This window comes from Gorilla gorilla, chromosome 5, assembly GCF_029281585.2.
Source record: "Gorilla gorilla gorilla isolate KB3781 chromosome 5, NHGRI_mGorGor1-v2.1_pri, whole genome shotgun sequence".
Taxonomy (NCBI): Eukaryota; Metazoa; Chordata; class Mammalia; order Primates; family Hominidae; genus Gorilla; species Gorilla gorilla.
The window spans coordinates 194,582,751-194,610,396 of record NC_073229.2 but is presented as its reverse complement, the minus strand read 5'-3'; the positions used below and the strand labels follow the sequence as shown (position 1 = coordinate 194,610,396).

General features: G+C 42.7%; 1 protein-coding gene across 14 annotated transcripts in view; it reads right to left on the bottom strand.

Annotated features, from left to right (window-relative positions):
• Positions 1-26,600, bottom strand: part of FAM120B (family with sequence similarity 120 member B) — a 98,689-nt gene extending 72,089 nt beyond the window's left edge. For 12 of the 14 annotated variants that reach the window (XR_010134421.1, XR_010134423.1, XR_010134422.1 and 9 more), the window contains exons 1-4: positions 25,303-26,600; positions 12,714-14,360; positions 8,578-8,758; positions 1,293-1,394 (exon numbers count right to left, since the gene is read on the bottom strand). Coding sequence is in view for 9 of the 14 variants with exons in the window: in XM_063708016.1 (XP_063564086.1) it covers positions 1,293-1,394; positions 8,578-8,758; positions 12,714-14,339 (1,909 nt within the window). In the remaining 5 variants the exon portion in view is untranslated. The remainder of the gene's footprint in view (positions 1-1,292; positions 1,395-8,577; positions 8,759-12,713; positions 14,361-25,302) is intronic. The other 2 variants (XM_055391222.2, XM_055391226.2) reach the window with 2 other exon arrangements.
• Between the last annotated feature and the right edge of the window lie 1,046 nt (positions 26,601-27,646).

The following is a 27,646-nucleotide window of genomic DNA, read 5'->3' as shown; positions in this document are numbered from 1 at the left end:
TCCCACTCTGGGAGTGCAACGGAGGATGTTTTCACAAGCTCTGAAGTAGTCTCTCTAATACTTATACAATTTCTGGAATTTATTAAAACATTATATAGAGTGGCCTTTAAAATTAACTCTTGACACAATGACGAACAGTCAAATGTTCTCTTTAATTCAAACAATGAAAAGAGATGTAATAGTCATTTTCCATATTATATTTGGAAAGATACTATAAGATGAAAATACATATATAATAAAACATTTTTGGAAAATTATTTTGGCTATCCTTTAAAAAAATGTTCCTTACTGTAAAAACAAATGTCAATGCATTTTAATTATGTTTCTCTGATAAGTACTTTTAAGGTTTTAGTGTATGATTAACAGAATAAGGAAACACCCCCTACAATAGCTTTTCTCAACTTCTCTCTCAATACAATTCCATTTATTTAAAAACCAATTATAGTGCCCAGATCTGTACTTGGTAAATTACACGTTCATGTCATGGAAAATAGCAGCGAAACCAGAGAATTTAATGCATATGAAAATGGAATAGCAAAACTGTAGGAAAATATTTGTTCGGTGAAACAATGACATGAGCCACTAAAAATAAACTCTGAAGCTTAGCCTCCTCTTCCTTAACTGTTTGTGTGTAGAACCCTACCCTGACACTTGTACATTCCTGACCTGTTTCAGATACTACGAACTCACAGAAAGAAAGGCTGCTCTTTGGATATACTTCAGCTAATCTGCAGGTGAACTTTGTTTTTCCTTACCTCTCATTAAGCTTTAAGATATTGCTCATGAAAATGTAACCTTTTTTCCAGTGAAAATAACCCTCCTTTATCTTCTCTTTCTGGTGCCAGAACTCATCAAAATATGCTTTCAGTGGTGGGGAGAAGGTAAGATTGTTGATTCAAGCAGAATATCAAGAATCTATCCCGTTAAACTCTGTGGACGTCTACCAAGCAACAACTAGACATCAGGCACTGGGGCTGCAGCAGCAACATGAGCTGAGCACGGCCATCCTTCTGTCTCTTTTCTCTCTCCACTGCTGTGGACCTGGACCAGGGTGGATGGAGAAAGAGGCAGAGCACCGCCGCAGATGGTCCAGGGTAAACCTGCCACAGCATCATCCTTCCATTACTTTGGGACTTTATTAGATGGATACATTAATCATGAGCCAAGGGTTTAAATAAAAACTAGTATTTGTGCAATTCTGGTAAAAGATGCTTTCCATAACTGATGCATTCTTAGACTTTTATCATAGAATGGAAAGATCTGTGGTTCATTTAAAGAAAGGCTGCCTGTACCTGGAATGGTCATCTGCAGCGGCCTGACGAGGTCCGGGTGCCTCAGTGGGTTCCCAGGATACACAAACCACTCCTTGACAGCTAGGCAGGTGCTGGTGACATCTGAAGAAAAAGAGTTGGGTCAGTAGATGCATGAGGGCATGCATCGCCAGGCTCACAGTGTCACAGACCCAGCTCTGCCCAGGCGGCCAATTCAAAGGTGAGCTCTCAAATCCAAGGTGACTGAGTAACCTTAGTTATCCAACAATTAATTTCTTATCCTCCAATCTGAGGGTAATCTGTTCATTCCATCAAGAACCATACCCTGTGGAACCGACAAAATCCTCAGGATAATCTGGGTAAGTAAACAATAATATGGGAGAGAGAGTTTACCATGTTAATGACTCCTACGATGTCTTTCCTCCCTACCTCCCTCACACTGTTCCAGAAAACACTTAAAGAAAACTGCTGGAATTGGACAGTCAACATGGATACAGTTTTTTAAAGCAAGACCAGGTAAAGAAGACAGTGGGTGTAACTGAGGAACTCTGAAGGGAGGAGGTCAGCAGAGAACAGGTGCTTAAGGGGGAAGGGAAGAAGAGGTGGTGTCCCTAGATGCCAGACATCCCAGCACAAAGGTGATCATCAGTCAGACAGCTGCTCAAGTTGGGCAGAGGGCTTCGATGCGGGGCAGAAAGAGGCAGTGGGCTTGGTCCAGGGCTGGGGGAAGCAGGCCTTGATGAAGAGAAGAAGAGTGGACACTTCTATAAAAGAGCTGAGAAATGAAGTGGAGAGATGTCCCCTTAATGTAGCACAAAAACACAAAAACAGGAACCAAAAGATGAAGAAAGAGAGTATCAGCCCAGGAAGCCCCACCTGCATTTCACAGCACTTCCAGGAGAGAACTGAGACAACAGAGATTTGCTAAACACAGGATAAAGAGAACATCTCAAAACCTTCTAAGAAAAAAAAAAAGTCAGTAAAAAAGGAACATGAATCACTCCAGCACTCGACTTTGCAGTTGGCATTATCAGCACCTGTGATGCCACAGGACCGTGGGGGTGACTGTGATCGAGCAGAGCCACTGAGCAGGGGACAGTGGGGGTGGTCGTTTGTGAATGGGCAGAGCCACTGACCAGCCTTCCTACCATCAACACTAGAACTGAAGAAATGGTTCTAGCAACTGCATTCATGTGACGGACAATGGGCAGTGCCAGATTGTTATCCCAGACAGAAGGGAAACAACTCTCTATCACGCCAATTTTGTGCCCATAGGCACTGTCCAGACTGTATCCTAGTGAGGGAGGTAGTTCCTCAGATGAGGAGACAGAGACTGGAGATCAAGACTATTGAGGCCACCATCTGCAGGACACAGCACCAGAGAGCAGGGCAGTGTGCAGATGGCAAGTGCCCTTTAGACTCTGGCTGAAGAGAGAGCTATCGGGATACAGGGTAAGACTCAGAGAAGCCAGGCAAGGTCCTGGGGCTGGCCAACCAGTGGAGCTTGCACTGGGCTTGAAGACAGTGGAGTTTCCACCACCAGCAAACATGAAGAGACCTTGTCCTACACCTTGGGCACTCTGGTGATAGCCTGGAAGGCCCTGCCTTAGGAGTAGGTCTGTGCTAGCTGTAAAGTAAAAGCCACAATGGACACAGCCTAATGAAGTTTAAAGGCAAGTCTCGGAAGGAGCAGGTAGAGTAACTGTGTGACAGAACTAAACTCTACACTCTTTTTAGTATCCAAAATGTTCTGGCATACAATCAAAAAACGCTAGACATGAAAATAAGCAAAACTATGTGGACCCTGTAGGAGGAAGTCAACAAATGGCCCAGAGGAAGAGGCAAAAGAGATTGAGAAAGACAAAATCTTATTTAAAAAAACGCTCATTTCTTCCAAATTTGATAGGAAATATAAACCCATAGATTTAGGAAGCTCAAGAATCCCATGAAGGTGGCAGAGTGAACCTTACTCAAAATCCAGCAAACTGGAGAGGAATTGCAAAGACAGCTAGAGGAGAAAAGCCACGTTACACATGGGGAACAACGATAAAGATGAGCCTTGCTGTCTCATCAGAAACTATACACGCCAGGAGAAAATACAGAACAACCTAAAATTCTATATGCAGCAAAACTATACTCCCCCAAAGAAAGATGAAATACAGTCCTGTACTGCATAAACGATGATTTGGTTAGTGATGGACTGCATACACATTTCTGGTGAAGCCTTGATGATCCTGACCCCGTGGAGTCCTAGACTAATGTGCGTGCTTGTGTCTGAGCTTTTAACAAAGAAGTTTAAAAAAATTAAAAGTTTCTAAAGTATGAATTCAGGAAGTAGAGTTAAAAATTTTTCTAATAGTAAAAGGCTTATAGAATGATATAAAGAAAGAATGTTTTGTCCAGTTGTATAATGTGTTTGTATTTTAAGTTAGGTGTTAATTACAAGAGTCAAAAAGTTAAATAAATTTAAAAGTTTAAAAAGTAAAAAAGTTACAGTAAGTTAAGGTTAATTTATTGTTGAGGAAAGAAATATTTTCTGAATGTATTATAGCCCTAAATGTGCAGTATGTATAAAACCTACAGCAGTGTATGGTCATGTCCTGGCCTTCCCATTCACTTCCCACTCGCTCACCGGAGTCACCGGAGCAGCCTGCGTGTGCAGTGTGTATAAAGCCTACAGCAACACGGTCATGTCCTGGCCTTCCCACTGACTCTTCACTCACTCATGGACTCACCGGAGCAGCCTGCGTGTGCAGTGTGTATAAAGCCTACAGCAGTATACGGTCGTGTCCTGGCCTTCCCAGTGACTCTTCACTCACTCATGGACTCACCGGAGCAGCCTGCGTGTGCAGTGTGTATAAAGCCTACAGCAGTGTATGGTCATGTCCTGGCCTTCCCACTCACTCTCCACTCACTCATGGACTCACCGGAGCAGCCTGCGTGTGCAGTGTGTATAAAGCCTACAGCAGCATGGTCATATCCTGGTCTTCCCACTCACTCCCCACTCACTCATGGACTCACCGGAGCAGCCTCCGTGTGCAGTGTGTATAAAGCCTATAATTTAAAGTGGAAATTGGCAAACTACCAGCTCATGGGTCAAATCTGCCTGCTTTTTTACAGTCTGAAAACTAATAATGTTTTCATATTTTTTTAATGGTTGGAAAAAAATGTTTTTAAGAATATTTTGTGACTCCTGAAAATTATACTCTATAAAATTCAAGTTGGCCGGGCGCGGTGGCTCACGCCTGTAATCCCAGCACTTTGGGAGGCTGAGGCGGGCGGATCACAAGGTCAGGAGATCGAGATCATCCTGGCTAACACAGTGAAACCCCGTCTCTACTAAAAATACAAAAAATTAGCCAGGCATGGTGGCGGGTGCCTGTAGTCCCAGGTACTCGGGAGGCTGAGGCAGGAGAATGGTGTGAACCCGGGAGGTGGGGCTTGCAGTGAGCCGAGATTGTGCTACTGCACTCCAGCCTGGGCGACAGAGCAAGACTCCATCTCAAAAAAAAAAAATTCAAGTTTTGGCCTGGTGCGGTAACTCACATCTGTAATCCCAACACTTTGGGAGGCTGACGTGGGGGATATCTTGAGGTCAGGAATTTGAGACCAGCCTAGGTAACATAGCGAGATCCTATCTCTTCAAAAAAAGAATATTTAAAAATTAGCCGGGTGTGGTGGCGCATGCCTGTCATCTCAGTTACTCAAGAGGCTGAGGTAGGAGGATCCCTTCAGCCTTGGAGTTGAAGGCTGCAGTTAGCTGTGATGGTGCCACTGCACTCCAGCCTGGGCAACAGAGTGAGACTCTCTTTCTAAAAAATAAATCAATAAAATAAAATTCAAGTTCTGTCACATGGGAAAATTGAATAAAGGCTTCCTGGCACACAGCCACATTCATTCATGTACATGTTGTCTATGGCTGCTCTTGCACTACAATAGCAGGATTGGGTAGTTGTGACGGGGACTGTGGAAGGAGCCCTCAAAACCTACAATATTTATTGTTATCTGACCCTTCACAGAAAAAGTGTGCCAACCCCTCATGTATTATAGGGTTTACAACATATGCATAATCTCCAAAGGTTACATATTGTATGCTGCCATTTATATAACATTCTGAAATGAACAAGAACATAGAGATGAAAAACAGATTCGCAGTTGCCAGAGGACAGGAATGGGGGGAAGAAAGATTGCCAGGACATAGGGGCACATGGAGGGAGTGCTAACAAACCAGCTCTGTATCTTGGCTGTGGTGGTAGCTGCAGGATCTTTGCACAGACCTACACACCCACACACACAAATGCATGCATGTAAAAAATGGCACAACTGAATAAGGTCTGCAGTTTAGTTAGCATTGTACCTGATGTTAACTTTCTGGCTTTGATATTACACCACAGTTATATAAGATGTCATCTTTGAAGGAATCTGAGTGAAGGGTACATGGGAAACTATGTACTATTCTTGCAACTTCCTGTGAATCCATAATTATTTCAAATTTAAAATATATATATATGTACAAGACATAAAACGACAATAGCAAAAATGTTGGGGAGAATGAAAATACACAGTTACAAGGTTTTTACATTGCTAGTAACATAGTATATTATTTGATAGTAAATGGTGATGTTAAAGATATTAAAATTGCAAAAACCGCAATTATTTTTGCACCAATCTAACAGACCCCCCAGATCAACCACTTTTTTTTTTTTTTTTGAGATGAAGTCTCGCTCTTGTCCCCATCTTGTCCCCAGGCAATGGTGTGCAATGGTGTGACCTTGGCTCACTGCAACCTCTGTCTCCTGGGCTCAAGCAATTCTCCTGCCTCAGCCTCTCAAGTAGCTGGGATTACAGGCACCTGCCATCATGCCCAGCTAATATCTGTATTTTTAGTAGAGACAGGGTTTCACCATGTTGGCCAGGCTGGTCTCAAACTCCTGACCTCAGGTGATCCGCCTGCCTCGGCCTCCCAAAGTGCTGGGATTACAGGCATGAGCTACCATGCCCGGCCAACTACTTTTTTTTTTTTTTTTTAAAGGTAAATCTAATAATCCAAATGAGTGCATAAAACACAATACTAAAAATTATTAAACTAATCCAAAAGAAGTATGAAAATGAGAAAATAAGGTGGGGAAAAAAGAACAAAAAGCAAAACGGAAGAGTGAGCCCTAATTATGCCAAGAGTTACGTTCAGTCTGAACATTCCGATTAAAAGAGAGACTGTGACACTGGACATGCTGTTTTTAAAAGAGATGCACTTTAGATGTTAAGAAATAGTTTAAAAGGATAGAAAAAATACCATACCATGCAAACATTAACAGTAAGAATACTGGAGTGACTATATTACAATAAAACAAAGACAACTTTAGGACAAGGAGTATTACCATGTTTTTAAAAGTGAACTCTCCTGTTAAAAGGGTCGATTGATTAAGAATCACAACAGTCCTCAACGTATATGCACCTAACAACAGAGTTTCAAAATACCTAAAGCAAAAACTGACAGAACTGAAGGAATAAATAGACAAATCCACAGTAAGGGCTGGAATTTTTAACCGTTTTCTCCTGGGAACTAAGAACAAGTAGACAGAAAATCAGTAAAAGACTTGGAATAACCTTATTAACACTGCTGACATTTACAGAACACTCTACTCAACAACTGTAAAATACACAACATTTTCAACTACAAATGGGATCATAAACTAAGTCAAACAAATAACATAGGATACACTTCATTATTATCATCATATATAAATCAGCAAAAACAGCATTTTATTTTCATATCTTAATAATGTAAACTTCATGTAGAAAGCCAAAAAGTTGAGGGAGAAAGAAAGAAACTAAAGATCAACCATGAAGACAAATTCAATGCGAATGGTTTTTTTTTATGTGGTTATCTAATAAAGTTATCCACTTGGTCATAAATATATTACATTAACAAAGTATGAAATTTAGGTCAGTGAAGTTTATATAGTTTAATGAAATAGTCTGAAAATAATTCCAATATTATTATTTAATGTAAAAATGTTTTCATGAGGAAGATCTCTTTTTTCCATCATTAGAGTCAATATGCAAACATCCATGTTAAGAAAGAATGCGGGTAGAGAGCACATAAGAAACAGAAATTTTAAAAAATGATTTAAATAACGTTTGGCTCCAGAGTTTATTACACAGGTTCTTTATTTCTGTTTTTAAATCAGCTTAAACATCTTTCTCATGTCTGCTTCCTTAGGTCACAGAGGTGAACTCCTGCAGTATGTATGGGAGAAAGCAGTGCATGCTGGGTGGCGCTACAGGAATCTAACAAAAACTGGATTTAAATAACGCCACTACCCCTGAGCCCCATCATCCAAAGATAATAATGATGACTTTTCCACCTGATGATTCTATCACCACTTTTAGATTATGTAAATGTTCACTTTCTGGAGCAACAGAGTGCAGTTAATATTGACACGTCTGGAAATAATGACGTTTAGGCAAATGGACCACCTTCACCAGTATCCTACTCCTTCTCTCTCTTATCCTGGTAATAGTGTGTAGACCACGTTTCTTATCAACACACTCTCAAATCAGACCATAAAGTACCTAAGGTCTCTGTCTAAAACGAACAAGGCCTTACTGAAATAGAAGGTCACTAAATGCATTCAACATCTCTGGTTTCTGATATGAAGTGTTCTTCCACACTCCTCATTCCCCCCAAAACTATTCCAAACGGTGAGTTATGGGACCTTCACTAACTTTCTCCTTGGGGTTAAAATTCCTCATTTTCACTATTTGGGTCCTTGATGGTCCACTCTCTACTCTTGTTGCTAAGCACATAATGGAAATATAGATGAGAAAAAACACAAATTACAAAAACACCAAAGGAAAATTGTTTGTATTGAAAAACATGATCACTAGATTTTGTAAAATTATTTTATAAAAATCACATTTTGAGGGAAGACTAAGTAGACATTGTTTTCTTCTAATAATAGGCATACTCTACTCTCCCCTATAGGAGGAAAGAATTTTCACATTTTTTAAAAAAGCAAAAATCCTTTTAAGGCATAAAAATATGACATTTTATAGAAATCATGCATTCTTCTTTTAATGCACACTCATCAACTTACTGCTCATTAGATACAGATGTCCAATGGCACTTACGCTTAATTTTTCACAGATGTCAGTGGTATTCTCAATTATAGATTTGACAGGGATATAAAACCCATTTAATTGTCTCCATGTCTTGAAAGAATGCGCTCTATTTCATCTGGCCAGTTTCTCAGAACTCAACTCCAAATAGAACCTTTACTAAGAGGGACCAACCAATTCTCACCTTGACAGTCCTCCAGTAAGAGTGAGTAGACCCGCTGTCGAATGGGACGGTAAATGAAGGCCTGGCTGGGTAAGGCCTGGTCAAGCTCATCTTCTAGGGTGTTGCTGCATTCAATCTCTCCACTGCTCATGATGTTGTACACCAGGTAGCTTTCTGCTTGGACGTGATGTGTTCTAGCAACCTGTTTGAAATTTAAATACAACTGAATTTCTCCTTAAAAACAAGATAGTAACCTTCAAATAGAAAAAGTCAATGCCTTTCATTATATGCCAGTTTTTTAAGGCCCTCAGAAATGTAACTGACCCTGAAATTCATGACATCAAGTTGCCATGTTCTCTTTCCTTTGGACTACCAATTTCAAACTTTCTATTCCCCCTCCTCCTCCTCTCTCCAAACATCTACCAGTCTTATCTTCTGCAGTATCTCACTGTTCTGTCTCCTTGATAACCTCCCAGTAACCAGGTGCTCGCTACTTCTCACCAGTATTGCTATGAAAGGGTCTTAATCTCCTAGCCCAGTTTCTCCCCTTTCCAACCCATCCTTCACACCATTGCCATACTGTCTTTGAAAACTTTGCTACCCTATTCAAAACATTTGAATGGCTACCACAAATCCTTCACCATAACATTTGAGGCCCCTCTATAAAGCCTCAATCTCCTTTTTCTAGCCTTGCACACCATTTCACCCTCATAGAAATGGCCATAATTCAGTCTCAACAGAACATCTTCATTGCTCCTCAAGAGTACTCAATCCTCTTCTACCTTTACTTGTGCCCCATAAGAACTTACCCTACCCAGAATCTTTCTCTTCCAGTCTTTCCCAGCCTCCCACTTTACAATCCTCTTTTCCCTTTAAGGTTTGCTGATGTCACCCTCTCCTCCTCCCTTAGACAGGACCAACATCCAGCTTGCCTTATGGAGCTCATATCCTATTTTCCCTGTAACACAGCTGTCTGGTCTGCCTCCCTTATTAAACTGTAAGCTGCTTAGCGTTAGAAGCCGTACTATATTCATTCACTCATTTGTTCAGAAATTGTTTACTGAGTGAAAAACCATGTGCCAGGCACAGGTGCTTCTCCTCTGTAATGTCAAGACAGTGCTGGCTCATGGTAGGTGATGAGATACATGATTTAAATTAATTCCACTTTCTCATTAAATAAGTAGTTAAAATCAGAAGGGCTATCATAGCCTGAATATATAGGTTTTACCTTCCAGTGAAGAACATTCTTATTACTGTGAGAATAAGTTCATCTAGATTACTATTCAAAATTTAAATCCAGTCTACTACTAAAGGCATTAAAATGTGATGCTAGAATAACCTGGATACCAGAAACTCTGAATCTTAAGAGTGTCTCATTTATATGTATTTAAATAGTCCTAGTTATGTTGATTCATTATTCATAGGCTTCAGTCTTAATCTCTCTGTTCCTTACCTTCTTCCTATAGAAAATGGGTTTAATAAAAACGTGCCCGGCTCCCAGGACTACTGTGAGGATTAAATGAGTCAATATAAGAAAAGCACTTGTCCTGAGGTGTGGCTTGCAGCTCACTGCCAATGCATGTTCTATAAGATTATAAGACTACCCGGCCAGGAACGGTGGCTCATGCCTGTAATCCCAGCACTTTGGGAGGTCGAGGTGGATCACTTGAGGTCAGGAGTTCAAGGCCAGCCTGGGCAACATGGCAAAACCCCATCTCTACTAAAAAATACAAAAATTAGCTGGGCGTGGTGGAGTGCACCTGTAGTCCCAGCTACTCAGGAGGCTGAGGCGGGAGAATTGCTTGAACCTGGGAGGCAGAGGATATAGTGCCACTGCACTGCAATCTGGGTGACAGTGAGACCCTGACTCAAAGAAACAAACAATAACTCAACTGATCTTCCAAAATGCTGACATAGAGAAGACACAGATATAAGGCTGTGGTTATGCGTGTATCCAATGTAACTGTTGTGCCCACAGCCTTTCTACCTGAGCATTTTTCTAGGGTGACTATGTATGGTTAAAATACATGTTTGAATTTTAGTTGCCTGTTAGGGTTTGAAGATGACATTGCAAAAAAATTTTATAGAGAAAATGTAAGGGCAATGTAAGAAACTTCAAAATTGTTTTCAAAGATACAATTAAGTTCAATCCATGTGAACAACTCTCGACCCACCACTTTGCCCAGGCACTCCCTTCCTGTGAGGACTCTCCTTGACCCTGCCTTCCCCAACAAAGTCTCTTCCACTGCCAAACTCCCTGTCGGCTTTGCCTCCACTCCCAACCCTGTGCTGCAGTAACTCTCTGATGCCATCAGGACCTCCTAATTACTGACCCAAGTCCCTATGTCTAGTCCTATTCTACCTCTTTACCTCTGTAGCATGTGATACTCCTGACCGTTTCTTTTCTCATTCTTGAAACTTGCCCCCTTGGACTTTTGTGGGGATTATCCCCTCCTTATTCTCCTTCCTCCTCTGCTCACTCCTCATCTCTCAGTGGACTGTTCCTTAAGTCTCCATCCCACATCATCTTTTACTTTACACATAAAATAGGATAACTCCCAGATGTCTGTCTCTTGCCAGTAATAGAACTTTAGGTCCATATTTCACTACGAGAACATGTGTTAGAGGTGCCATCTACTCAACTAAAATATAACCCACTTAATCTTCTTCTCCCTGTAAAACCGAAATTTCCTCCTTCTTTAGATTAACAGCATCTACCATCCCCGGTACTCAAGGAGGAACTTCACCTCCACAGCAAGACTTATTTATTAGTTTCACTTCTGAAACATTTCTTGAATTTGTTTCTTCCTATTTCCACTGCCATTTTCCTAATTCTAGCTCTTTTGTATTTTACCTGAGTTACTACAATGGCCACTTTAAATCCACTCACTGCACTGTAATGTTTCAAAAACCAAAAATCTGATCATATCGATATACCTGCTTAAAAAAAATCGAATGCTGGTTGGCTGGCAGGTTCACATGGCTGCCCTCCAGGTCTCACCACACAGCTGCTCAGCTGCTGTCCGGGCCTGAGTTTTGCATCAGACTAGGAGCAGGAGCTTCCTTACAGATCTATGTAGTTGTAACTAGATGAAAGATGGTGGCGTTCATAGTGCTGGGAACAAGGAAAGGTGTGTGGTTAAGATAGTTAAGTTTGGTTTAGAACTTGCTGAGGTACCTTTGAGACATTCATGTGCACACAGACCTCTTCTGTAGAACAAGGATAAGTCTGTCTCACAGGGCTGTGGAGAAGATCTAATGAGAAAAGTTACCTAACGCACCTAGCACAGAACCTCACACGTAGTGGCCCCCCATCAAAAATCTTCAAAGGCGCTACAATACTTTCAGAATTAAGTCCAAATTCCTCATGTGGCATTTAATAACCTTCCCAATTTGGCTATGATTGTCCACCTTTTCCCATTTTTTTCTCCAAACCCCACGCTCTAGCCTGGACTTTCTCCCTGCGCCCCCGCGTGATGCAGATTCAAAACACTACACCTTTAGTACTTCCACAACTCCCAAGTCTTTGCTTATTCAATGCATATTTTGGTTGCCCCATTAAGGTCTGGCTCCAGTTCTACCTCTTTGGGGAACTTCTCCCTGTACTTTATTTATTTTTATTTTTTGAGACAGTTTTGCTCTTATTGCCCAGGCTGGAGAATCTCAGCTCACTGCAACCTCCGCCTCCCAGGTTCAAGTGAGTCTCCTGTCTCAGCCTCCCGAGTAGCTGGGATCACATGTGTGCGCCACCATGCCCAGCTGAATTTTGTATTTTTAGTAGAGACAGGGTTTCACCATGTGGGTCAGGCTGGTCTTGAACTCCTGACCTCAGGTGACCCACCTGCTTTGGGCCTCCCAAAGTGCTGGGATTACAGGCATGAGCCACCGCGCCCGGACTTCTCCCTGTACTTTAACCCACAATGTTCTCTTTCTCTCTTGTATTCTTATAGCACTTTTCTATAATATTCATGTGACAGTACCCAACACTGGTTGTGAGTTTCCACACATATAACGTCACAATTCCTAACGAGACTTAGAGACTCCTGTTGTGCATCCTCTCAGTGGCCAAACACTGAGGCAGTAATGGATCTTCACTAACAAATCCATCAGCGGATATATTTTCAATCATGGCATATTGGCTGGGCAGATACACATACCTTTAAGATTTCAGTGTCTGAAACCATGGTTACTTGTTGCTTTACTTCAGGCCCCACATTTGTGGGGTCTTCTTGTTTAACTTCAGGGTTTGTACACATGAGAGCTTCTAGCTTAAATTCAAAATCTGTTGCTACAGGTAATTTTTGATTGATTTCAGGGTGTGTACACATGGAGTCTTCTTGCTTGGATATAGGATCTGTACATATGGGAACTTCCTGTTTGGATTCATGGCCTGTACACATAATTTCTTGCCTAGATTCAGGGTCTGTCCATATTAAAACTTCTTGCCTGGATTCAGGGCCTGTATACATGGGAACTTCTTGCCTGGCTTCAGGGCCTGTACACATGGGAACTTCTTGCCTGGGTTCAGGATGTGAACACATGGGAACTTCTTGCCTGGATTCAGGGCCTGTACACATGGGAACTTCTTGCCTGGATTCAGGATCTGAACACATGGGAACTTCTTGCCTGGGTTCAGAATCTGTATACATGGGAACTTCTCGCCTGGATTCAGGGCCTGTACACATGGGAACTTCTTGCCTGGATTCAGGGCCTGTACACATGGGAACTTCTTGCCTGGATTCAGCATCTGAACACATGGGAACTTCTTCCCTGGATTTGGCGTCTGAACTCGTGGATATTACTTGTTTGTCCAAAGTTATTACACCTTTGGGTTTTTGGAAAAACCATGGAGATTTTTGTCCTGGTAAAAGATATGATGCCATTCCTTTATAAAAAAGAGCTTTGTTTGGTCCCAGAGGTAATATCTCTTCTAATTTTTTCTCACCTTGATACAAGTGAAGAACTTTCGATATGTGGTCTGACACAGCTAATATGATGTTACCTTTTTTGTCAAAGTTCTCTTTTACAGAGGTGTAGGATGATAAGCATTTGTACCTAAAGCTTTCAAACATGCCCTCTGGGATTATGTCGTTGCCAAGGAGGCAGGCCAGAAGAGGAAGGTCGGCCACACAGAGGCCCAGACTCTCACAGAGCTTCTCTCTGCAGAGCATGACGGTGTCCAGGCTCTCTAGGCAGAGCTCGCTAATTGAAAAGTAGGGACAAGTGTCATAGATTAGGTAGTCAGTGTCTTCCCCCAGAATCCCGAGACAGTTATGCTGGAGGCCATAGGAAGCTACCTCATAATCTGCTTCCTGCAAGGAACACAAAGTTTCCTGGCCCAGTGTCTTTAGAGCAAATCGTGTAAACACAGCTAGCCCTGAGGGGATGAAGAACATATTTCTGCCTGGCTGCTCCTTGTGTGACTTGATGTAATGAAAAATCCTGGATATCTCCCTGTTGTTCTTGAGCCTTCGTTTCACCCATTCATCTCTCTTATCCTGCTCCACCATGCCATCAAAGAAGAATATCAACTTGATCCCAGCTGCCGTAAAAGTTTTAACAAAATCTCGCAAAGCAGAAAAGTATTCTCGCCACTGGCCACCGCAGATCCACGATTCTGGAGTATACCAATATCTGAGACAACACATGGCATCAACCACAATGGTAGGGGTACATCCAGGATACTTGCTTCGGTGGTGCTCTGCCAGTTCTTTGAAATTTACTACTGTACATATATGTGGGCAGGTACTTCCCACAAATCCTTGCAAACCTCTCACACCCATAACTGAACTCCAGGAAAGGATCTGGAAAGAAAGATAAATTAATCAGTAATTATGGCATTATCATTAGATATATGGCACCTTTCAAAGCAAACACAGTGGTTAATATTCACACTCTGTTTCCGAAAACACTCTTGTCTCCAAGGTAACATGATATGCTGGTTAGGAGCCTTAAGAGTTCTCAATTCAAACATATGAGGAACTTTACCTAAGTATAAGTTAATTACTTGAGTTGGACTTTCACAAGGACAAGAGAGTGTAAGAGTCTTTTAATGTTTTCACTAAGATTATCATTCAAGGTATTTCTTGATAAAATTCAAAAAGAGGTTAAGTTTTCAAAGTAGTAGTATTTCTCATCTAGGAACTCAAACAGAAGTTATTGTTAAAAATCTAAAACATAAATTGAAACACCACATGGATGATTCTCAATATAATTTTTCTGAGTAAAAGAAGTCAGACAAAAAAAGTACACACTATGATTCAACTTATATAAAATTCTAGTACATGAAGAGTTATGCTAATCCGTAGTGACAGAAAACAGATCAGTGGTTGTCTGGGATGGGGACAGACAGTGGCGGGAAGGATTACCAAGGAGAAACTTTTGGGGGTGACAGATACATTAACCACTTAGTGGTCATGGTTTTACAAGTGTATGCGTATGTTAAAACTTACCAAACTGTATACTGTAAACATGTGTCACATACACCTGAATAAAGGTGTTAAGAAGGCCACATAAAATTCACTATGCCGAATGTTGTAGTATCTGAGATAGTGATTGACTGACTTTGCAGAGAAACTGCCCATTTGAAAATTTAAAGGCAGATACAAAGTAGTTTACAGTTAGAATTTGGAATCTGGAAAAGGTATGAGCACAATATTGTATATGACGTTGTAAAAGGCGTTCTTCAAGTAGGCAATGATGTGCGTGAATGGTCAGAAAAACTCCGTGCTGACATTCTTCATGATCTATGCTTTTTCCACTATAGTTTTCTTTAAGAGTCATGCAGGCTTTATGTCCTTTGATAAAACACAACAAAAAATTCTTAATATGCAAACAGCAGCACAAAACAAATGACGCCTCTCCTAGACAGGCTGAAGGCAGCAGTCATGAGGTGACTAAGCACATGGGTATCTCTCATGTTTAGGGTATTTCCCAGCTGCCAGACAGTGGTAGGCATTTAACATCTACATTCTAATCTTTACGACGACCCTGACACGTAAATATTATCAGCTTTATTTTACAAATGAAGAAACTATAAATTGTTAGGTTGAGAAAAGGCATCCTCACAGGACTATCTTTTCAGAATGTACTGATTTTTTTTTTTTTTTTTTTTTTTTTTTTTGAGACCGGGTCTCACTCTGTTGCCTCATCTGGAGTGCAGAGGGGTGATCACAGTTCACTGCAGCCTCAACCTACCAGGTTCAAGCGATCCTCTTGTCTTAGCTGCCACCACACCTGGCCTTTTTTTTTTTTTTTTCAGTGGAGACAAGATCTCACTATGTTGTGTTGTCCAGGCTGGTCTCAAACTCTTGAACTCAAGCGATCCTCTCGCCTCAGCCTCCCAAAGTGCTGGAATTAGACATGAGCCACTGTGCCCAAACAGAATTTACTGATTTTTAATGGGCTCTAGCCCCTAACAGTAGAATTTGAGGGTATGCTTTTAATAGCCACATTAATGGGATTTTCATTAATTGCATAATGAAAATATGCAAAAATTGGGTGAACATAAATAGCACACATTTTATGATGACATTTAGAGAAGGCTTGCTCATAAAGTTATTAAATATAATGGGATACATTCACACATCTACACCAAATCACTACAGTATTGTGACTTGTAAAGAGTTTATCTTGGAAACATAGCCAAGGTATTTGAGTTTTTGAAGTGGAAACTGGGCTTCATAGTGTAATTACGTCAACTGTAAGGTGGTTCTATGGCATGGAACCTATGTCCAGGAAGGTTACACTCTTATTTCTGAAAAAGGGTATTCTTTTTCATTTGTTATTCCAACAGAGTAGGCAGGGGACAGGTGTTGGAAAGGAAATACAAGAATACAAAAAAGGTTGGTCAAAATGGCTTTTAAAAGAAGGCTTAGATTTCACCAGCTCTAGACGACTGCTCTATGCCTGGCTTTAATTTAAACAGGCCTTGCATGGTTTGCTGATGATGAGCTGGCCAAAGATAAGCCTCACAAATCTGGAGTGTGACTTGATTTCTACTCTGTGAGGGAAGGCCCCACTTCTCTCACCAAGCTCTGTGCTGGCTGCTGCAGGCCCAGGAGAGTCCCTGGACAGCAGAAAGGAAAAAACAAGGAACAGCATTTGAATACAGTCGAAGCAGAGGACCGAACCTGACTGCAAGCCAGGCCCTAGGGTTCACTGCACGCCCACTGTGGTCAGCAGCCAGTGGGGCTCTCAGGCCAGGCAGTTCCCAGAGTTGCTGGTTGGACTGCTCAAGACACACAGGACCAATTTCTCACAGTCTGAATCATGAGTTAGAGTGTGACATTACAATGTGCTCTTCTATAGTACTTACCAAGAAAAATTGGGATAGCAAAGGTTTTGGGAACTTGTGATATTAGAGGATACCTTCCAGTATTTCAGTATCTTCAAAGTGCTAAATACTCACAACATCTATTCATCAATGCAATTAGTGAGGTAGGGAATAAAATGTATAAAAAAATATAGAAAATTCCATGGATATCGCTTTAAATTTTTTCTTTTTTAAGCCTTTCATTGCTAAGAGCATATATGCAGGCTTTTCATTCTCTAAAGGTGGTTATTATGGGATGACTGGGGAAAATAATATGTGTATATAAAAGTCATTCTACCTGCAAATTATATAAGAAATTTTCATTATCTAGGTAATAGTTGTTTAGAAAGAAAACAGAAGTTATTTCTCATTAGGGAGGAGTCTAATTGCCCCAAATATGGCCTGGGACCCTTTGGGGATCACTCCCTTTGAGGTGGGGCTCACCATCCTGTCTTATTCCAGCACCTAGCACAACATCTGCATGGGACAGGTCCAGTATCTGAATAAATAAATGAATTAATCCAAGGACAGTATATAAAGAGAAATCAGGAATCAGTAAGTTACAGACTTCAATTATGGCCAAAGAAGCAGTGCAAAGTAGAATCACTGCCCTCAAGCAGCTTACAAAGGGTTTGGGAAACAAAGCACCAGCAGGAAATCCCAGTAAGGAGCTGCAGCAGCCATAAGGTACAGCTGGAGGCTGCCTTGTTCCTAGGGCTGGCTCATTCTCCTGACAGTCAGACCAGTCCCAGGGTATTGAGTTACCAGTAAATACGGAAATGGAAAGAGCAAAGAGAAGTTCAGAAGCTCCTTTACAACTTGCTACAAGCCCCGGATTGAGGCCTGGTAGAGAGGAGGGCTCAAGGCCCTAGCAAAAGTGTGGTCAAGATGAGAGTCTTTATCGGTGATTGGGAATTCTTGCAAAGCTCAGCAGTTTAATGACCCCTGTATGGAGATCATCTGAAGCATCAAGACCAACTTAACTGGCACCCACCCTTATTTATTCACCTGGTTGTTTGTGCATTCATAAATAATAAACCTTCAGCAGATACTATCCTGTGTGCTGGCAAGGGATAAATATTAATCTCTTGGGATTTTCGGTCCCTGTTCTCACCCAACTGGTGTTTAAGAGGTCCCTATGAGTTTCACCTTTTAGGTGGAGGAGGAGAGGAGAGAAGAAACAATAGACCTCAGATACTCCACAACAAGCCAAGTTGAAAGATTATAATCTTTCAACTTACAAACCTTGAGGTTAAGAGCAATGCGCTCAGCATAAACAAAGCTGCCTGATGTTGATGGACGCACACACAGTGAGGAAGACTCGTTTGGCGTCACTCTGGACACAGGGATGAGGGACTTATGGACAGCCCAAGGGCAACTCCCCACACGGACAGCAGCCTCTGTGGGACAACCAATACTTGGCTGCTGTAACCACCTTAACACACCCCCAGCATCTAAGCCATGTCAAAGCATAACTGTCTAAAGCTAAAAGACATAACTCAGGCAAGTAGTAATAAGCAATGGCACGTAAGAGACAGGGAAGCTGGATCAGAGCACTAGAGGAGCTCAAGCTCACACAGTCCATTAGCAAAGGCACATTGGAATAAGCAAGGTAAGCTGGAGACAATAAAACCATAATCTTTGCACAGAAATAATTCGCATCTCGAATCTACAAACTAGCATATAACATCACAATGTTTGTACTCTAATGGAGAGTAAGCAGCAAAGCCAAACAGAGGTAAATCTGTTAGAAAATTAAATAATCTTGGATGAGTCTGAAACAACAGCCCAGTATGACAATACAAAACACAAAGTCTTCCTTTTTCTTGTTTTATTTCCAAGTACAAAGTAATTTTTCTTTCAATGGTAACTTCTGGCTGGGCCTGGGCCCAGGCTCTCCCAGTGATGTTCCCCCATGGCTTGTTGTGGAGTATCTGAGGTCTATTGTTTCTTCTCTCCTCTTCTCCCCCGCCTAAAAGGTGAAACTCATAGGGACCTCTTAAACACCAGTTGGGTGAGAAGAGGGACCGAAAATCCCAAGAGATTAATATTTATCCCTTGCCAGCACACAGGATAGTATCTGCTGAAGGTTTATTATTTATGAATGCACAAACAACCAGGTGAATAAATAAGGGTGGGTGCCAGTTAAGTTGGTCTTGATGCTTCAGATGATCTCCATACAGGGGTCATTAAACTGCTGAGCTTTGCAAGAATTCCCAATCACCGATAAAGACTCTCATCTTGACCACACTTTTGCTAGGGCCTTGAGCCCTCCTCTCTACCAGGCCTCAATCTGGGGCTTGTAGCAAGAATCCTGCTAAGTCAGTTTAAAGAGAACCCACCTTTTATATCTGGCTACCTTGGCCTGCTTTCAGCAAGAACTTCCCTATCCCTGATGTCTTCCCTTAGAAATTTCCCATCCCCTCACCCCTTCACTCTGCTCCTTGGTTGTAAATCCCCAGCTGTCTTCACTGTATTCAGAGCTGAGCCAGATCTCTCTCCTTCACTGCAATAGTCTTGAGTAAAATCGAACTGTTTGAACAAATGTTAGAATTTTAACATCGGCACCTCAAAGAAAGCCTATAGCTATTATGCACTTTAGAATTTCTAGGAATAGATGTCTAGACTCAGGGTGCCCTGGAGGATACCTCAGAACAGTCGGGCCACAACCACTGGTGCCAGCTGATGTCACAGGGGAAGTGGGAGAATAATGGGTAGAGTTTTGTTGATAAAACGAAAAGTTCCAGAATAAAATGCAACAGTCCAGATTCTAACTGCCACTTAGTAACAGTGAAATTGTGGTACAATTTTATTTATAATTATATTATAAATTTGTTCATCAAACATGTTTATCAATTGCCTAAAGTTTAGTAAAATCAGCCCAATATGTCAAAATTCTTAAATTATCACAAATTTTAAAACAAAGACATAAATTTTAGGGAGGTTTTATTGTATTTATAATTTTTATAAGCTAGATTACTTTTTAATATTGGGAAATATATTAATTTGTAAAAAAATCTGATCAAAAAACGAAACATTTGCAGAAAATTCAGAGAAAACACAAGAAAAAAGTTTTAAACATTTTACATATTTCAGCCTTTTTCTACTATTCACTGCTTCTAAAAATTGAGATTATACTTTTATAATCTGTTTGTGTCTAATTTGTTATAAATATATTCCCAACTCATGATGTCACTGTTCTCCGATAGTGTCATGTATAACAGATGTACAACGTGGACGTAAGTTCTTTAACTCTGCTGGAGAACACCTGGATTATTTCTGATATTGTATGCCATAACTAAGAATATGAAATGCAATCTTGTACATAAATCTTAGACCTCTGATCATTTCCTTAGTATGTTAGGAAGCTGCTGAGTCACGGCATAGGCACACATTGGTAGTTTTTCTCCAAAAGCATTGCATCAAGAATAAACCCACTTGTAACTCATGAATATTCAGCTCTCTTCAACAATACCAGGTAATTTTATTTGAAAATAAATTTGGCTTACTCATTCAGCAAGCACCTTTATGTTAGACATTGGAGTAGTCACTGAGCTATGAACAAGACAGATGAGATCCCTGCCCTCCAGCAGACAACAGTCTCTTGGACACGAGTGTAGGACAGAGAAGGTAAGAGTGCTGGGGAATTTTCAGCAGGGAAAGCCAACCTAGTTTAGGGCTCTAAGACAAACCCTGAGGAGAGGGTACTCAAGGCAAGGCCTGAAGACAGGCAGGTGTGGCCAGAGGAAGGCATGAGCAACACGGAGGAAATCTTTTAAATGTCTGCAAGGTATCTTTTTTCAAATTATTAGGTGCTCAAAACATCTGCTCTATTAAGTAGTTTAATCTAACTTGCAATTGTATTTATAAATTTGTTCATCAAGTGTAGAAATGGGAAAAAAAAACTCACCTTCAGTATGTCTAGAACCTATTTTAAGGGAAGATGAAGAGATGAGATACTGCTGGAGGAGTTGGGGCCAGATGAATGAAAGGCCTGGCAAACCATGCTAAAATGTCTACGCTTCACCCAAAGGGAAACGAGATGTCACTAAGGACTCAAGCAAGTGCATTTCAGAAACACTGCTCTGCGTATGTTCTGGGGATGGGTGGAGGCAGACAAGACTGGAGTCAGATGGTCCATCGTGAACCAGGTGCTATGGCTGTTCAGCATCCACTCTCCCTCCCTATTCTGGGAGAATCCCAAGGCTAGAGGGATGCAGGGCCACTTCCTATCATAGAAGAAAAAGAAGGGCAGAGAGACCCTCTTCTATCCCCCCAGAAATACACTAAGAACATGAGATCTAAACTCAACCAAATTCCCACATTCACTCATAAATACTCATTCAGGATTTACTGTGCTCCAAGGCCTATGTTAGGAGCTGTGGATACAGCAATGAATAAGACAAGATCCCCAGCTAAGACCATGAACCCTGAGGAAGGAGGCAAACGAAGACTCGGAGTCCTCTGAGAAGCAGAGAGCTTTGGTTGAGGGCTGTAACACATATATCAAAATGTACTCAACTGTCTAAGTGTGTGCAGTCTACTCCAAAAGTCCCATGGCAGCCCCTCTAGTCCCACTGGCCCAGATTAGAGCACATTATCAGTTTTGTGCAGCCTCTTAAGTCAAAGACACATTCTAGCAGCAAAGAAGAAGGCAGGAGTCACTTTGGGGAGGCAGCAAACTTTGTGTCAGGTGAAATCACCTGCCTGAAGCCACAAGCAGTAATTAACAAGGAGGCCAGGATTTGAATCCATCTGATTCCAGATCCCAGCTGCCTTTCACTAGCCCACAACCCTCACTTAGCACTGCTGTAGATTAGTGATCTGGTCATTGCTGTGTGCTGCCAGTGGGGCAAGGGCCTCACCACAGAGCCACCCTGTGGGATGTTTCCTTACCCAAGATCTCTCCTTCCTACATTATTCCCAGTCACCAGCCTATCTATCGGTGGGCTCTGAGAGGAGGATCAGGAATAAAAGAGACTCTCTGGCTTTTCCCAGCAACCCAGAACTCTGGTGCCCTTGGCCTTTCCTACCCACACTGCGCTCTACAAAACCCCTTAGAGGCTGATGCAGCATAAACAACTTACTCACAAGACACTTATTTAGGCTCTTATTACCATCTATGGACTACCTTTCTAATCAGTTCTAACAATTAGCTCCTAAACCCATAGTAGAGAAAAATATAGAAACTTTGGGCAGGAAAACTGACAGCAGTTAGAAGTGCTAACAGCTGACCCAAGGAAACAATAGGACAGAAAACTTTAAAAACTGGAAAGATGCAAAAACCCCCAAAGGAAATAGCTGTATATGCCTCAATAAGCCTAACATTACTATTCACATCACAACATAACATTATATTTAAATGGTCACTTGAGAGCATTGAGGAAAGTTTACATCACATTCAGCACATTCTATTTAAGAACACAAGAAATAATATACTTTAGGAAGATTCCCAACCTAAATGGGATATTTTGGTGCTTAATGGGCAAAAATCTAATCTAGCCAGAAAACTCCGCTATTCAGAAAGTTAATATGCCCTTGTCATAGTTAGCCATGGTTTTACTGTAAATGACTTTATAATAATTTGCACAAATCCAAATTAAATTAATTCTTTGGACTAAAGTCCTAATAGGAACAGTATTAACACTGCCCACTTTTATACAACCTAGTGTGTAGATATATATGGATGTGCACAGATAGGTATTAATATATGGAAACACCAAAAGATATAATTTGGTCCATCTTATATTAAATGTTCTATAATAAGAACTGATAATAGATTCCTCTTTATTAATATTTGTTTATAAGCAAAACAGTACTCAGGAGCTGGCTTTTTTGGCTAAGGGAGGCCCTGATTTACTGTACAGCTGAAGACAAACCATTTAACCTCTTTGTACATCACTGATATCCTTATTTGTAAAAATAAGATAATTATTTACTTCTCATATTAGGGAAATTTAAAACTACTACTAAAAAATTCCTTAGAAATGCCTTATCTTTGCATAAATAATTTAAACTTTAAACATGTTTTAAATCTGAAGATTTTCCAACAGAACACAAATTACAATTATTTATACTCATTATAAAGTTCTATAAAAATAACTGGTGGCATTTTCAAAGTAATAAATCAAAAGTCGCAATAAATTCCTGTGTGAATTTACACAGTGTATAACCCTAGTTTCCATGGAGTTAAGAGTTGCTTTTATGATTTTCATTAAGCGGACTATCCTTCTTAACATCAACCTTTTCTTAAAGGGAGTGGCAACTCAGCAGTGAAATAAATCTAACAATACAGGCATTTAAGCTTGCAACAAAGAAGTTACAAAGATCCTGTCCAACATGCTGAGTTACTAAGCTCTGACATCTCCCTCCTGACACCAGAGCTAAATAAAGTCAGGTTATGGCAGGAACTTGATCAGTTCCATTCATTCACATTTTGTTTCTCCATGCCTAAATAAAAAGCACACACCAGAAGAGGAAGAAGTAGGAGGTAGGGAAGGGAAGGTGTCTGAAGGACAAAAATGCAAATCTCAAGGCTGGATATGACAAACAGCCAGTTTTGCAGGGATCTAAGCTGTGAAAGACTTGAAACATACCATTTGGGAACCCTCTTTTCAAAAAAGAATACGAATTATACACACAAGATCTCTGAGGTCCCAGTGCCTAGGTAAGGGCCCATGCAAGTGACAGACCCAGAAACCTGAACTTCATTAGCTTTACAGTAAATCTGCCCCATAAATGGTATCCAGATTCAGGTTCCAGGATGGGGTAAAATCTCAGAATGCTAAAAACTACGTTACACCAGACGTCACCTACTGTAGTTTTCTCAGTGGGCCACAGGTGATCAGAGATTTCAGTATGTCTGGAAGATTAGGTGGTTAGAAACCAAACAAAAAAACTGGAAGGTCAAGGTAGTCACAAAATGCGGTGTGTGTGGGGGTGTGCGTGTGTATGAAGATGAGCAGCGAAGACCCCGACCCAGCTATGGTGTTGGTGCTTTTCAAGAATGCAACTGGTAAGAAGGCTCAATTAGAGTTCCAAAACAAAAGGAATGGCAAAGTCAGGGGAAACACTCACTAATGATGGAGCTGGGAGATGGCAGAAATGGGATGAAGAAGGTATCAGAACACAGAGTGTGAAGGCTGTAGTGGTGGCAGAGGGTGGCTCCTAACAGCAAAGTCCAAAGATGGGCAAGTCAAAGAGCCTATGTGAAGGGGAGGCCAGAGACAGGTCAAAAACAAAAGTATGACACTAGACACGGAGGAACTTGGGAGTACAGCTGCGGATAAGATGCTCTCACATACTCAGGAGATGGTGGTTAGGACCCTGCTGCTCCAGATATGGTCCCCATTCTGGGCTTTTCCCTCTCCGCACTTCTCTATTCAAGGGCTCAAGCCATCAGAAAGTCTACCCTCTCACTTCTTTACCTCCAGGTTCTCTCCACTACCATTTCGGGGTTTCCAGTCCCTGAACGACGACAAAAGCCTTTTTGTCTGTCTGCAGTCACCCTCATCCCCACCCCTATATCTGCCAGACTGAATCTCTTTAACGCTAAGATCTGATCACATCACTTCCTTGCCCCACATTCTCTTTAGCTTCCTTCCTGCCATTCCCCATCCCTAACCAACATTTCTTGTCTCACAAATGCTCAACTCCTAGTTCCCCAAATACGTCAAGACTCTGAAACCTTCATGTCTTAAATATTTATGTTCTTACTGCCAGGAATAGGCTCTCAACCCTCGTTCATCTCCCAACTCCTACTTAAAACTCTGCTCAAATCCAACCTTTATGGAAATTTCCTGGACCCTCCTGGGCAAATCACCCTCTAAGGTACCCTTTTCTTTCTGCATTGTGGGATCTGCTTGACGCTCAGTGTTATCCCACGGGTCTGCAAACTCCTTGCTGGCAGGGAACCCTGTCTTTCTGTCTGTCTTTCCCCCAAGAGCTGGGGCCCTGATTCAGGGATAGCCCACAGATGATGGGAGAAAAGTGAAGAGATCAGAGGATGCCTCTCTCTTCTAGAGACGACCAGAAAAGTCGTGCAGCTACGAATGATAACAGCTCTGACCCAAAAATGACACATAGGAGCCAAACACACATCTTAAGGGAGGGAGTAGGGGTCAGAGGTGACCTCAAGATGGGGCAGGCAAGGCGACGGTCGCGAGGTCGGGGAGCACGCAATGACGCGGACCAGGGCTCGGCAGGAGGGTTCTGCGCAGGGACAGGGATGACGACGGGCTCGGCAGCGGGGACGCGAGGATCCCATGATGTCGCAGCCGCGGTGACAAGGACAGAGGCACGGCCAGGAAGGCATCGGGACCGGGCAGAAGCCGAGGGGCTGACGCGCGCGAGGATCGAACGCGGGTAACGGACGGTCACGCAGGCCGGGAGCGGCCCGGACGGCCCGCGGGTGCCCTCGGGCCCGGCCCTACCTAGAGATGCTCCAACACCAGCCGGAGACGCGCCCGCTGCACCCTAGGCCCAGCCGCCTCAGGCACCGCCACAGCCGCCTCGTTCACTTCCGCTTCCGCTCAAGGCGCTTCCGCTCGAGACGTGGCCGGGTTCGCAGAGGCTGGGTCTGCGTGACCGTTGCGAGAGTGAGGAGCGCCCCCCTCGTGGGTGGGGCGGGGAGAGAGGCGCGCAGGCGCAGACAGCGGACGCGGCGCGCAGGCGCCCGCGGAGTGAGACGCCGCGGCCTGTTGCCACAGCAACTGCTGCTGGCGGACCTCGGGTCGCGCAGTCAGGTAGCTGCACGGTGGCGTCGGGCGGGTGCCGCCCTTGAACCTCTTTGTTCACACACTGTCCTGCGGCCCGGACGGTGTCTTGACGCTGCATGCCGGTCTTTGTCCTGCCGCAGGCACTGAGGACTGGCGGCTCCCGGGGCCTCAGGCCGAAGTTGTGCGAGCGCGGCCCAGGCGGGCGGCCCTGAGGCCGGGAGCCTCGCCTGGGCCGGAAACCGGGACGGCTGGGGGCTTCTGCCCAGGGGACCCGCCGCGCGCTTCCCCGCCACGTTTGGGGAGGGAGCGGGGACGTCCTGGCGTTCGACCCTCGCCTCCGTATCGGGACGGCGCGGCCCCAGTCAGCGCTGAGCACTTCTCGGCCGGGTGTTCTGACCGTCACCATTGTTACTCTGGACTACTCTTCAGCTGAAAGTTGTTTCAGGCAGGTTTGCTAGTCCGGAATTGGGTGGGAGAGAATTCCAGGGAGAGAGAGGAAAGGCAGAGGCAGTGGCAGTGAGGGAGCAGGATGCTTCAGAGGAATTCCAGTGGCTGCTGTGGATACATGGTGGCGGGGACAGGGGAACAGGTGCCACCTGATCGTGCAGGTCCCTGTCGTCATATTCAGGAGTTTGGACTCTGCAGTCCACAATCTCAGTCTTATTTCTGCAGCTGCTCTAAGATAGCGAAACTCACCTTCAGGACATGCTCCCTTGGGCTAGGAGATCAGGTGGGCTCCGGGTGATGCGCAAGTCCACCCCTCTAGCTGCAGGTCCACCTTTTTCTCTACAACCAAGCAAACATTTTGGCAGGCACGTGACGTGAGTGACGACCTTGAAACCAATCTGATTTATTTTTCTGAAAAGTAAGTTATTGACAAATGTCAATTTTTAATATCAACTTATTTAGGATGTATCTCCAAACCTATCCTTACACACAGTATGTCTCAGCAAGGCAGCTATAAGCCCTGGTGAGCTAATGAGTCTTCCATCAGGAAAGTAAAATGGTCAAATATTGTTCTAGGAAAAACGTTCTATTGATTTTCTTCAGAATCTCTAGCAAAGCACTTGATCAGGTACTCAGAAAACATTACCAAATTGAAGTGGCACCACGTATGCATTAAAGGATTTGGGAAGGAATCTCGATTCAGCATACAAGGCTTACGTTTCCTGATGGGCTTTTCTTTAAGTAAAATCAACAAATGGTGTTCAGCACCTATTGCTGATTAGTGCTGTGGGGTGACACCAAGAAGTATGTGAAATGACCTCTAGTCTTAAGGAGTGCTCATCGTGGTTGGGGACATAAACTAACATACTTTAAATACCAGGCAACAAGTGAAACATATTGTAAGGAGTAAGGGTTGTAATGTTTCTGTCCCCCGCCCCCCCAAATTCATAGGTTGAAATTAATCCCAGCGTGATGGTCTTTGGAGGTGGGGCCTTTGGGAAGTGAATAAATCATGAGGGTGGAGCCTCATGAATGGGAATAGTGCCATAACGAGGCCAGAGAGCTCTCTTGCCCACTTTCCACCGTGTGAGGATACAGTGAGAAGATGGCCTGCAACCCAGAAGAGAGGCCTCACCAGAACCTAACTATGCTGGTGCCTGATCTGAGACCTCAGCGCCTCCAGAGTTATGAGAAATGAATTTCTAAACCCAGTCTATGGTACTTTGCTGTAGCAGTCTGAACAGTCTAAGACAGGGATGAAAAAGCTTCAAGGATCAAGTTTGTGAATTGAGCCTGGAAGGAGGAGTAGGATCTGACAAAGGGTTAGAAGAGGAAGGACTCCAAGCAGAAGGAGCAAACCTAGGAAAGAGACTGAGGGAAAAATTCAGGAGACCAAACTCTCATGCGCAGGAGGTTCATGCTGAGGGGTGCAGGAAGCAGAGTTGGACTGGGGAGGCCTTGAAGGCAGGCAGAGCAAGGAGCCCCACCAGGTGACTGCTCATTGGCCTCCCAGATGGATTCGATGGTATCGTTCAGATGATGGAACAAAAAAGAAAAAGAGAAAACACAAATGTCACATGTGAAAAATAGGAATGAAAGAGAAAGATAAAAG